Here is a 14138-nt window from a genome sequence, read left to right as displayed (position 1 = left end):
AGCCTGGAGCAAGCCATGCCTGGCCGTGCAGGCCCCGCAGCCGTGGGGGGAAGGGCGTTGCTGGCCGGCGCCGCAGGGATGGGGGAGGCTGGCGCTGCGGGAGCTGGGCGCACAGTGCCTGATGGCAGATATAAGGGACGCCGTGCGCCCCTTACAGCTGCCATCGGGCGCCCCCCATCGGTTGGCACCCCGGGCAGCTGCCCGGCTTGCCTACCCCTTAGTCCATCCTGCTCACAGCTACAACCCTTTTTTAGGCATCCACTGTGTTCTGCCTTGGCACATATGACATGTTTCTCTTGGATCTAACCTCCAGACCCACAGCAGTCTACACAAAAAGCAGCAGTGTAAATTTTCCTCTTTTGCCCATCATCTGATTATGTAACTGCCCTGTATGACTCCCTCTGATGGTTCCCTGTCTGCATACATACACATCAGTGCCACCTATAATTAGGACTGATTTCACACAGTTACAATTTTCTCACTGTCTTCTAATCTGAAATTTTTCAGGATTGGACTTTAGGTGAAGACTCTGTCTCCTTACTCTTCTCCAAAAATCCTGAAAGTTTGAGTAAAATTATTGATTTTTAGATTTGATCATGGTTTCAAAAATAAGATTTTTCCTGTTGTAAAACCTTCTAACTTAATCTTAATTAAAATGAGTGCTTCATAGTCATGTCACAATACTCGGTGCTTATGATTTATTTCCTTCCTCAGTGCTATGAATCTCAGAACCCTCCTCAATAAATAGAAAGACTGTCAAGAGATAAATAATGTATTGGATGATCACATATCAATTCTCCATTGACTAGAAAACCACATTACACCTGTCATTTAAATTAATAAAGCACTTGTGATGGAGTGGAAAATTACAATGTGCAACAGCAGGAAAAGACTCTGACCTCCTTTATATCTTGATTTGACAGACACAGTTGTTCTTTAAAGTAAGCTGAACAATGTCAACGTTCTAAATAGCACCCCCCCCCCCTCCTTTTAAGAATAATAATTTAGCACCTGAAGCCTATATATGTGGATTGTGTCAGAGATAACCAGCAAATTGTGTAATTCTTAGGACAGTGTTTAAAGCAGCAACTTTTAAAACAGGCAGTGTTATAACATCTATATTATTACATAAAAGCATTGTAACAGGAACAAACAATGTGAAGATTTTAGCTTATAATATTGCTAAGAATACTCCAATTTAAAAGGCAGGGAGAATTACACAAACATCTGCAAAAAAGACAAGGCACAGTATAAAAGTCCCCAGGAAATGTGTCATCCTCTAGAGGCCAGGTTTATCCATGTTTTAGAAAAACCTACAGAGATTAGTTTTTACTTAATACTCCATAAGATGATTACAGCTATTTGTGGTCCTTTAATTCCTGGTAGAAACAAAATGATGATTAATAGAGATACACACACACATACACACACAAAAACCCACACACATAAAGCTCTTCAATCTATTCTCATTCACCAGAACAGCCTTTTAAGCTGTAAAATCATGCACTTTTCTTAATGAAATAAAGTCCAAATAAATGTATAGCAGAGGCTTTTAGAAATTTGTAGTAAACTATGTGTACTGCATCATGAAAACTAATAAAGAACACAAAGAAGAAAACTCAAGAAAATGTTCAGGAAGAGTGCTCAGATGGACAGATGATTAGATTTAATATTTTTTAATTAAAAGACTTGACCCCACAAACAAAAAGACTGTCAGACAAAGTATTGTACCTGAACATAGTATATACCAAATATACACTTCTCATCTATTAATGCACAACACAATATTTGGCTTTTGTCCTTTTATAGATACTATCAATCTACAGTTAAAGATGAAGATCTATAGCTGAAGATTAAGGCTACAGAACATAGGGTATATGTTTCATGGCTGGCAAGGAGGGGAGTCTAGCAAAGTATCCCTTTGGCTCCCAGTGCTCAAAGAGGCAGGACTTTGAGGGCATGTGGCCCCACAAATCTCCAGTATTCTTTAAGCAACATCAAGGATGGTGCCTTTACAATTTCAGGAGCTTCAATACTGCGTGCCATTCTATTCTCTAAGCATTGTTTTGTGGGCTGAGGTGTTTGTTGGGTGCTGGAGGTGTTAAGAGGAAGAGAGTGGTCACTAAATAGAGGGGAAAATGAACAAGGATCTAAATCAATGGGGCAGTAGGTTGAGAAGTGAAATGATCCCCAGGTGCAGAACCAAAGCATGTATGTCAGGAGCAGGGGAGGAGAACATCAAGAAAGGGCCATCTCTGCCCTCAAATCCAGTGTACCCCACCCCTTCAGTCAGCACACAGAACAAGAGTCCACCTCTACACACACATAAAAGGGCAAGCCCAGAGACTCATCAGGCAGCACAGTAGACTCAGGGATGGTAAAGTGACCTGCACTACCTCAAGGACTCGTCTCACATCGATAGTGACTTGAATTCATCAGTTACTGACAGCACAAGGCCTTTTTCAGGAGAAGGAGAAAAGTTCTTAGCCGGAAGTTGTAAGGAGGCTGGACTAAAGTAGGATATGGATAGGTGCTTAGGTTAGCCAGGATTGTAATGGGTTTGAAAAAAATAAAATAAAAAATTCTGGATGCAATAATTAATCTGGGTCTGTAGATGAATAGTAGTCTAAGATGAATATCAGCTGACAAAGGGGCACAATCAATATACATCCATTCTCACCCTAACCACTCTGACTGTATGCCTTTCCCTCCACTCTCTGGCTACGTCTACACTGGCCCCTTTTCCGGAAGGGGCATGCTAATTTTTCAGATCGTAATAGGGAAATCCGCGAGGGATTTAAATATCCCCCGCGGCATTTAAATAAAAATGTCCGCCGCTTTTTTCCGGCTTTTAGAAAAGCCGGAAAAGAGCGTCTACACTGGCCCCGAAGTAGGAATAAGAGATCCTCCGGAATAGGGTTTTATTCCGGAGGATCAGGCCGGTCTAGACGCTTTTTTCCGGCTTTTCCCCAAGCCGGAAAAAAAGCGGCAGCCATGTTTATTTAAATCCCGCGGGGGATATTTAAATCCCCCGCGGATTTCCCTATTCCCACTTTCAAAATTAACATGCCCCTTCCGAAGAAGGGGCCAGTGTAGACGTAGCCCAGCTGTTCGGCATCCAGTGGTCCGGCACTCCCGATACTCCGGCACCCGCTGGAACCCAGAAGTGCTCTGGCCAGCCGGACAATTGGAGCTGCTCTGACCCCGGCATCCCCCAGTCCGAAGCAGGTCAGTTTCAGCAGCTGCGGACTTGGGAAAGCCAGGGGCAGAGCACCCCAGCTGCTCTGCCCCAGGCTTCCCCAAGTCCGCCACTGGTCAGTTTCAGCAGCGGTGGACTTGGGGAAGCCGGGGGGCAGAGCAGCTGGAGTGCTGCTGGGTAGGTCCTGCAGTGCCGCTCAGGTGAGGGGCGGCGCTGCAGGACCAACCTGGCAGCACCCCGGCTGCTCTGCCCCTGGCTTCCCCAAGTCCCCCCCTGCTGAAACTGACCAGTGGCGGACTTGGGGAAGCCGGGGGCAGAGCTTCCCCAATTCTGCCGTTGGTCAGTTTCAGCAGCTGTGTACTTGGGGAAGCCAGGGGCAGAGCAGCTTGAGTGCTGCCCACGCTGCACCGTTCCTCACTGACCCCATCCCCAGACCGCTCATAGCCCCCCTTCCGATACTCCCGCATATCCAATAATCCGGCACCCCCTGGGTCCCAAAGGTGCCAGATAATCGGAAGTTTACTGTATTTGTATCTATTGTTACTATCCTTCTTTCTCTTTCTCATCCCTATCTCAGGCATTTCTTGTTTTCCCTTGCCAGCATGCTTTACCCTGTGATTTGCCCCACCATGATTCAGTCTGAGGCAAATGCTGTCACTGAAGAAAGGGCCCAATCAAAAAGGCACAACTTGCATTTGAATCTGAACAAGTAAGATGAAGGTCAGTCTAATCATTATTCCTTTTCTCTTGTAGGTTCTCATCTGAAAATTAAAAACCCAGATTACAGCAGTGAGTTACAATGAAATAGAGCTCCAAAGTTTCACAAATGTTATATCTGTGAACATAAGAATGGCCGTATTGGGTCAGACCAAAGGTCAATCTAGCCCAGTAGCCTGTCTGCCAACAGTGGCCGACACCAGGTGCCCCAGAGGGGGTGGACCGAAGACAATGATCAAGCGATTTGTTTCGTGCCATCCATCTCCAATCTCTGACAAACAGAGGCCAGGGACACCATTCTATCCCCTGGCTAATAGCCTTTTATGAACCTAACCTCCCTGAAATTATCTAGCTTCTCTTTAAACTCTTTTATTGTTCTAGCCTTCACAGCCTCCTCTGGCAAGGAGTTCGACAGGTTGACTATGCGCTGTGTGAAGAAGAACTTTCTTTTATTAGTTTTAAACTTCACTATGGAAACTTCACTGGACTGCAGAAAAAGCAAAAAGCATCCCAAACTGCTCTTGCTGTACCAAGCATGAAAAGGAACTATTGGACATAGTTTCTATTGAAAGAATAATTTAGTGCTAAATTAAAGAAAAGCACATTTCTAAATGGGAACTCCAGTTCCACCCTCCTTTTCTTGAGAGGTTTAGCATGAAAGTGAGGAGCATTTTCAGGTCTCAATTCAGGCCCCTGCAGAGACTGAAGAAGCCCGCTGCCCAGGACGAGTGGAGAGCTGCTCCAGTCCCTACCAGTTAACTCACCCATTAACCGTGAAGCTTACCAGTTAACCAGTTAGCCTTTTACATCCCTAGTGCGGGGTAATAGATGTTTACATGAAACACAGCTCTGAATCTCGGGACTGTCCCTATAAAATCTGGACATCTGCTCACCCTAGTTTTGGTGCTTAAATAGTGCTGAATTTGGCCGAGCAAGTTATTACTACTAGTATGACTCATTTTGTGAAGATTGCATCCAGAAGTGTTCAGATTAACAGTTCAGTAAGAAAACACAATTATGCTTTATTTATTACAGGCAGCATTTTCAAAAGTAAGTGCCTCAGTTTGTAAATGCTCAACTTGAGTTATTTTAAAGGAATTTGAAATTTGGAAAGTGCTAAGCATCCAATCTGAAAGTCAGCCCCCTTTTAAGATTTCTCAAGCTGGGGATCCAAAAACTGAGCCTTTTAAAATCATTCACCACTTTTGAAAAATGTAAGCCAATAGCAAAATTATTTCATATTTATGAGGAAGCTGTGAAGGCTGTAACACAGAGGTGAGAAGAAAAGAATGGGAGCACTGCATTAGATGTTTCTTTGGATGCCATGTAATGCATGGACTAAACAAGACTAAAACAGATGTCATCAAAGTGATTTTATTTGAAATACTGATTATGTAAAAATCTCATTATTGTTTATGTAATAGTCTGATCTCACAGCCTTAAAATATTGATGGGAGGCTACATTTTTATCAGTCGAGACACTAGGCCAACTAAAGAGAAAATTTTATGACATATATTTCATGTATTACCATTCCAAAGTCTCTTTAGGAAAAAGAGTATTTGGGTGTTATGGAAAGTAGTCTCAAGTAATAAAAATTAAACACAAGCTTTTACTTAATAATCTATTGCCAAATTTACTTTATATTTTACTTCCACTTATACGTAAAGCAATGTCACAATCATTTGTTCAAAAGGGTATGTTTTTAGTCAGGTATCTATAATACCTTACCAAAATTGAAATACAGCCACCCCACAAACATATACACACAGATAAAAAGCTTTAAAGGATTATTTAGAAATACTGCAGAAACAGGGGTTCCTAAAACAACAATTTCAAGTATTCATTAATGGATAATCAGTGTACTTTCAGCAATTTCTATATTAATTCTATGCACATTTCTATATTCTTAGTTATTTCCGTACAAAAGCAAGACAAAATTTTCACACCAATTTTTGTTCTTTAGTTCATACATACTGACAATTTTTCAATGTATTTGATATACATTCTGTGGAGTTTATTTATATTTTAATGACAGACAGATTAAAAAGGACAAAATCCAATTAAAAGGGACAAGATCCATTAAAAAGGACAAAAATTATAAAAAAAGACCAATCATTCTATCATTCTACAGGCTTAAGAGAGGCACTATAATATAGAAAAGTAGAATAGCTTTCACATTAATTATTTCCATTTGTGGAATAGTTTACAGATTGGCAAAACAGATTATGCTGTACTTCTCATAAATGCAACAAAATTACTGACATATGGTGTGAACCTCACCCCTGCAGAGCAGAGTACCAATGACTTCTCATGATTAACTATAAATCACCCCCAACACATTGCTATGGCTTTGAGATGGCTCTGAATCAAACCTTCAATCTATATGAAAATGTGGCTCTAGTTATATTCTGAGCCAAATCTGCACTCTAAATCTAATATCCTCAAGCTTTGGGAAGTCTGACTCCATAGCAGTGGTCCCCAACACGGTGCCCGCGGGCGCCATGGCGCCCACGGGGGCATTTCAATGCGCCCGCCAGGTGCTCGGGGCTGGCCTGGCACCGGGCACATGGCGCATGGGCGCTTGCGGGGGGAGCGCCGGGCGCGCGGTACTCGGCGGGAGGCGGCGGGGGGAGCGCCGGCCCCGGGCGCGCGGCGGGGGGAGCGCCGGTCCCGGGCGCGTGGCACTCGGCAGGGGGGAGCGCCGGTCCTGGGCGCGTGGCACTCGGCAGGAGGGGGGGGAGCGCCAGTCCCGGGCGCGCGGCACGCGGCAGGAGGGGGGGGAGCGCCGGTCCTGGGCGCGCGGCACTCGGCAGGAGGGGGGGGAGCGCCGGTCCCGGGCGCGCGGCACTCGGCAGGAGGGGGGGGAGCAGGAGCGCCGGCCTCGGGCGCGCGGCACTCGGCGGGGGGGGGGGGGAAGGAGCGCCGGCCTCGGGCGCGCGGGACTCGGCGGGGGGGGGGGAAGGAGCGCCGGCCTCGGGCGCGCGGCACTCGGCGGGGGGGGGGGGAAGGAGCGCCGGCCTCGGGCGCGCAGGACTCGGCAGGAGGGAGGGGGTGACGGGGAGCGCCGGCCCCGGGCGCGCGGCCCTTAGAGGGGGCCCTGCCCCCGGGCACGCAGCTATGGGGGGACCCCGCCCCGGGCGCGCGGTAGGTGGGGCCCCGCCCCCGGGCGCGTGGATGGGGGGGCGCCCCCGGTCCCGGCCCCGTGGCGCCCGGCGGGCAAACGGCCACGCCCCCTGGCGCCCGACAACCTAAAAAGGTTGGGGACCACTGCTCCATAGGCACAAAATGAGCTCAATCTAACTAGAGACATAAAGGGTAACAAGAAGACATTCTACAAATATATTAGAAGCAAGAGGAAGACCAAGGACAGGATAGGCCCACTGCTCAGTAAAGAGGGAGAAAAAATAACAGGAAACCTGAAAGTGGTAGTGGTGCTTAATATCTTCTTTGTTTTGGTTTTCGTCAAGATTGATGGGGACAGGATGCCTAACATAGTAAGTGGTAGTGGAAATGGGGTAGGTTTAGAAGTTAAAAGAAAAAGACAAAGAAAAAGTTAAAAGTAAAAGTTAAAATTACTTAGAAAAGTTAGCTGTCTGCAAGTCTCCAGGGCCTGATGAAATGCATCCTAGAATACTCAAGGAGCTGATAGAGGAGGTATTTGAGCCTTTAGCTATCATCTTTGGAAAATCATGGAAGTTGGAAGAGATACAAGACTGGAAAAGGGCAAATCTAGTGCCCATCTATAAAAAGAGAAATAAGAACCCAGGAAACTACAAACCAGTCAGTTTAACTTCTGTGTCAGGGAAGATAATGGAGCAAGTAATTAAGGAATTCATCTACAAACATCTGGAAGATAATATGGTGATAGATAACAGCCAGCATGGATTTGTAAAAAACAAATCATGTCAAACTAATCTGATAGCTTTCTTCGCTAAAATAACAATTCTTGTGGATAAGGAAGAAGCAGTGGACGTGGTATGCTTAGACTTTAGTAAAGCATCTGACATGATCTCGCATGATGTTCTTATCAATAAACTAGGGAAATGCAACCTATATGGGGCTACCATAAGGTGGGTGAATAACTGGCTGGATAACTGTTCTCAGAGACTAGTTATTAATGGTTCAGAGTAAGGACATTAAAATGCTGTCAACTGACTAGTCGACTAGTCAATAGGCACTTCCGCATTCCCATTAGGGGCTCTTGTACATTTCAAAGGAGGAATGCAGAACTCACATACAGCCTGGAAATGCCGCAGGGAGCCCGGGGTCAGCTGGGAGTCCCCAGCTGACCCTGGGTTCCATGGCAGCTGCCCCTTTGAAACATCAGAGGTGGCGTTTTAAAGGGGTAGCCACCGCAAGGCTGATCTGCAGAACCTGGGATCAGCTGGGAAGTTTTGTACATTTTAAAGCTGACATGCCGCGTGCAGCCCAGAGTCAGCAGGACTTCCCGCTGGCCCCTGGTCAGCAGGGCTGCACGCTGAGTTCCACATTCCTCCTTTGAAATGTACAAGAGCCCCAGTGGGGGCTCTTGTGCATTTCAAAGTGGCAGCGCAGCATGGAGCAGCCAGGGAGGAATGTGGAAGTGTCTATCAACTGGTTGAGTAGTAAATTAACTGTTACTTAATATCTTTAATCTATACTGTATTCTTTGTAAAGGCCTGAAGGTATTGTATTCTCAATCACTTCACAATAACATCACTATATCATATACTTAAATCAGTAACTATTTTTACTTACAAGTATGTCAGGGATGTGAAATTCATTGATCAGTGAAATACTGATGCCTATTATAACTGTGCAATATCAGACTTATCTGATACACATAATAAAAAAGAGGCTTTTAAACAGGATCATTCTCCAGATGATGCCCAAAAGGACCTGGTGTTAAGAAAGACAAAGCACACTGTTTCCTGAATTTCTTTGATTACCCACTTTTTTCTGTTAAAAATAAATATGAAAATCACACAGAAATTTTGAGTTTCAAGCACTGGGAATTTTGTCATGCACTCCATTGGGCCAGGATCTCACTTTTTAAATTTGTATGGAAAAATATAACTTATTTTATTCTTTCCAAGTCTCCAATCAAACTGAGAAAAGAAACATACTCCATTTAGCAATCACTAACATATATTTCAACATTTCAAGACTTTTCTGCATATTTTCCCTTTCCAGTAACCGACCAAGTATTTGCATAAAATATGTAAGCAATTTTTGCCATCCTCTAAAAGAATAATTTCAGCTTGGCATCTCTTTGTCAGCTTATTTTGTACAAGTCAATCAGCTGCTGGTCGACCAAGACGCAGTTAATGGACACAACCATAAGCCTTCAGCATAAATCTAACTATAAGAAATAAAGCATTATGCATAGGTACCTACCTATTAGTGCCTGAAATAAGCTGCTCTTAAAGATGCCCATCACTTTTTTAATGGCTTTTTTCAGTTGTTGCTCTTCCGGCTTCTTTAGCTTTTTACAATATTCTTCTAGAAGTGCTAAAGCTCGATCAGTATCTAAAAAAAAATAATAATTAAACAAGTCTGTTTATTGACTTAAAAGATATAGAAATTCAAATGTTTTAACTGACATTTCCCTTGGTCATTTATTTACAAGATTAGAACAAAACTGCATTAATTAAAAATGCTATCTAAAGCTATAGAAAATAGGCTGCAGATCAGGGCTGGGGTACCTTTTTTGGTTCGGGCACCACTGAAAAATCAGATGGGGGCCGCATACAAATAAGAAACAAAACAAAAAAAAACCCCTCTCTGATGTGGCTCCTGACTGAGGAGAAAGACATTCCCAACATTCCCCTTGCACACCAGAGCCTAGAAGATTTTGTGTGCCCCAGTTCCCGGGTGGGGCAGCAGGAGGGCTGGAGCACCAGTGCAGGTGCTTCAGTACTGAGGGTGGGGGTGGGACAGCTAACCATCGAGGGCCAGATCCAAGCTGTAGATTGCCTTTCACACGATGCACAGTACTATGTATCCTTTGGTATATATGGTTGTGCCAATTTTCTTCCACTATTTGATCTGAGGAAGTGGTTCTGGCCCACGAAAGCTCGTCACCTAATAAACCATCTTGTTAGTCTTTAAAGTGCTACGTAGTCCTGTTTTTTGTTTCAGCTACACCAGACTAACACGGCTACATTTCTATCTCTAGTGCTATGGTACATTGCATTAGTGGAGATAAAATGGACAAAATTAACATGATATCATGCGTACCTGAGATCTGATGTGCAAACAGATGACCTTTCCAATGACAATGTTTAACCTCTAACAATTTAGGAATATCTCAAGGCTGAAAACATTTGTATTCAGAGCTTAAATTATTAATCTGATTCTGCTCTCGCTGCCTTCAGTCAGCATTTGATCACATTTTTTGCAGAAAATACATAAACAATAATCCCCATTGGCAACTAAAAAAACACTGGCCCTGATATATTTGGAGAAGAGGTGAAAATGTTTGTGTTTTAATTGTTGAATTGTCTTCCTTCTGAGTATGGATCTAAAGGAAGGCAGGGCTCAAAGAACTTGAAATTTACTCCGTTTCTCCTATAGGTTGCTATCCATCTTTCCAGGGAAAAAAAGTGTGCTTCATGGCAGAATGAAACAAAATGTTAAGTTCTGTAGCTTCCCTGTTGAGCTGAATTTTGAAATTGGTTTGAAATAATCCAGGCACTTATTAATGAACCTGAAAGTCACCGTATTATTTCAAACCAATTTCAAAAGCCAACTCAACAAAGAAGCTACGGAACTTAATTTCATTTACAAATTTGATTCCTACAACAGAAGTCTAAACAAAGACATTGGTTGGATGACCTGCTACATTCCACATCCTAATGACATAAAAAATAAACAAAGGGTACTTAAGGTGGGTATTAAGTATTCTTATCAGCTTCATTTAGCATGGACACTGACAATTTCTTTCCCCTTTTTCTTCTTTTTCCTTCTCTTCCTCTCCTTCCCCCGCAATCCCCTCTCTGTGCTATTTATTTGAAAACTGGACCCCTTAAACTCCATTCATCTGAAGAAATGGGTTGTGCCCACGGAAGCTCATGATACCATCTACATTTTTGTTAGTTTATAAGGTGCTGCAAGACTATTGGTTGTTTTATATATTGCAAGATTGGCAATAAAACTGTGACAGATGGCAATACAGAAACAAAATTCTCAGTGGTCCTCTCCTCTGCATTTAGCCCATTGCAGAAGTTCAGAAGCAGAAGCTAAGGCACACCTATAAAAGTGATGGAGAAGCATGCTCTGTGAGGGTAAATTAATCAACAGGGCAACTAATTTCAAGGATCTAGCCTGGATCAACACAGGAAATGGCAGATTTAGTCTGAACCGTGACCTAATTCTTAAGAAGTCAATGGACATTTTGCATTAATTCTGTCACAGACTTCCTGTGTTTCCTTAGGTAAGTAATTTAGTTTTTCTGTGCTTCAGTTCCTCATGAATAAATTCATTGAAGATTTTTGAGATCCTTGAATAATGTGGTTATCAGGATGGATAAAAACAGATGATTTATTTTTTAAAAAATCAGATTTTTTTCATTTAAAACAGATTTTTTATTTAATCTGGATTTTTTAAATTTTTTAAATCAATGAAATAGAAATTTCTAATTTAAAAATAACAGTTACAATTAAATCTCATCACAAACATGCTACATGTACACTTACAATCTCATAAAAATTAATTTATGGCACTAGTTTTTCCAGCCTAACTACTAGTTCTTGCTTCTTGAAAGTTCTGAGCTTTCAATTTCTGATTCTCAGCAGACTAAAAAGTAAAATTCAAAGGAAGACACAACCTGGATAGGATTGTTTTTGTTTTGTCTCTCCTTATGTGGTGGTGGATCTTGCCCAAGTATGGCAGAGGAGTTCGTTAAGATATTGTCTTAGGGTACGTTTACACTGCACGCTTATTTCAAAATAATCTATTCCAGAACAGTTATTCTGAAATAGCTTATTTTGAAATAGCACATCTACACAGCAGGGAAGCCTCAAAATTAGTCTGAGGCAGACTTCCCTAATGTAGACTTGCTATCTCGATTTAGAGCCCCAGGAGGCACTGGAGAGGAATAACTTAGAATGGCCTTGGGTGAGGGGCTATTTTAAAATAGCAGCAATGGAGCATCTATACACGCCTTATTTCGAAATAGCTATTTTGTATAGGCATTATTCCTCATAAAATGAGGTTTACAGGTTTCAGAATAAGCTGTCCATTATTTCAAAATTATTTCGAAATAACGGAATGGCTGTGTAGATGCTCACATTGTTATTTTGAAATAATGCTAGTTATATACTAATTATCTCAAAATAACGATGCAGTATAGACGCACCCTTAAAGACAGAGAGACAATATATAAAAATGGATGGAGATAGCTAGAAAGGAACAGTGGAATGGACTGAAAAGTAAAAGAGAAGACATTCAGCACACACATAGCTTCATATATTCCCCCACACTTTTGCCACAAAAAAAGTGTCTTGGCTTCTGGGCATAAGAGAGATCCTATCTGGGAGTATTTTGAATAAATTTGTTCCCTGGGTAAAAAAGGAACACGTAAAATATAAGAAATGCAAGAGAATGAAGGGCTTAGTTACAAAAATGAAACACCATAAGGAAAAGTAAATTCTCAAACTGTTTGTTATGTTGAATGTTGCTAGACAAAAAAAAGTTTAGCTTAGTAATCTTGGCTTGTTTAATTAGTTAGCTAGGTTTAGAGTCTATCAGTCAAGTATACAAAACAGAAAGTTGACATAAGGGAAATCTAGAATTGCCAGTTGCCACTGAATGTCATTTTCTTATTTTATATTATATAATACATGCCCCTTATATTGGAACATCATGGTCACAGACCATAATAGTAATGTCATACGTCTATTCCCTATTTAACTGCAGCATAACTAAGCTTTCCCAAGGGAACCCCATTCTATACTTGTTTTCTCAAAAAACAGAAGTGCCAGTAAGTACAGTGGGGCTTACTCCAAAAGTAAATGCATTCTAACCGTAGTCAGTTTTAGCTATTTTTAGTAACTTGAAATCGAATCTGCGTCCAAAAAAAATTTAAATGATTAACTGAATAAAGAATGATAACTGAGAAGAAAAACTATTCAAAATAGTTTTTAAATTTTGTTTCAGGATTCCATTTAAGCGTAAAGACGTAGTCTGTCAATCTGCAACAACTTCAGAATTATCTGTTAATACTTTTAGCAGAAGTGGTACAACTAAACATATTTCAGACAACAAAGTGTCAGTAGCAAGCAAAAGATTTTAATAACCCAGTACAATCACCTCCATGGATGGGTTTGTAGTAAGGACCAGCAAATACCAAGACACTATAGATAAAAAGATTGCTTGGTTCATTTATGACACAAATTCTCCTTTTCACATTGTTAACAATAAAACACCTTCATAGATATGATTGAATCCTTACAATCAGGCTAAACTCCACCTGGTAGAGCAGACATTGGTGGAAGGTTGCTTGATACAGTGTATAAGAAATACTGAGGGGAAATTTGCAAGTTTGATGGGTGGAACAATGTACACAATGATCCAGTAATATGTGTCTATGTGACCACAGAAGATGGGGTTGCGTATCTTTCAGAAACAACAGATGTATTGGGAAATTCCCACACAACAGAATATTTAAAAGAATTTGCAGTGAAAGTATTAAACTGTGAACAAAAATTCAACTGTCACATTCACAGTTTTGTCACAGACAATTTTGCAAATGTGTCAAAGATGAGAAGATATTTAAAAGAAGAAACAGAAGTATGCTCCTTATAACATATGGCTACAGGGCCCATTTAATGCATCTTTTAGCCAAGAGTTAAGTACATCTTCTCCAGGAATAAAAGAAAATGTTGAAGTCACAAAATTCTTCCATAACAACAATTCTGCTTCAGCTTCACTGAAGACAGCAGGAGGATCCAAACTAATTCTCCCTCAAATGCTAGATGGAATTCTGTGGTTGTTTTGAACAATTTATTAAGAACGAACCTATTCTCATAAAATGCTATGAAGAAAACCATGATCAAACAGATGGAAGTATCTCATCCAAAGTGTCTAACATTGGATTAAAGACGAATGTAAAAGATATGCTCAGTGAACTGAAACCTATTATCCATAGCCTTAAAAAACCTCGGAGAAATTGCTGCTGCACTGCTGATGCTGTCAAAATTTTGGAATTCACTTTGAGATACACAGATGAAAGAAATGCCT

General features: G+C 41.8%; 1 protein-coding gene across 7 annotated transcripts in view; it reads right to left on the bottom strand.

The window, feature by feature from the left end:
* Nucleotides 1-14138, bottom strand: part of DLG2 (discs large MAGUK scaffold protein 2) — a 1584089-nt gene that overhangs the window by 1544369 nt on the left and 25582 nt on the right. For all 7 annotated transcript variants that reach the window (XM_075919430.2, XM_089775764.1, XM_089775765.1 and 4 more), the window contains exon 2: nucleotides 9294-9425. In XM_075919430.2, the coding sequence (XP_075775545.1) occupies nucleotides 9294-9425 (132 nt within the window). The remainder of the gene's footprint in view (nucleotides 1-9293; nucleotides 9426-14138) is intronic.

This window comes from Pelodiscus sinensis, chromosome 1, assembly GCF_052426305.1.
Source record: "Pelodiscus sinensis isolate ZL-2025 chromosome 1, ASM5242630v1, whole genome shotgun sequence".
In the NCBI taxonomy this organism is placed as follows: domain Eukaryota; kingdom Metazoa; phylum Chordata; order Testudines; family Trionychidae; genus Pelodiscus; species Pelodiscus sinensis.
The sequence above is the reverse complement of the archived record's forward strand: the minus strand, read 5'-3'. Positions and strand labels throughout refer to the sequence as shown.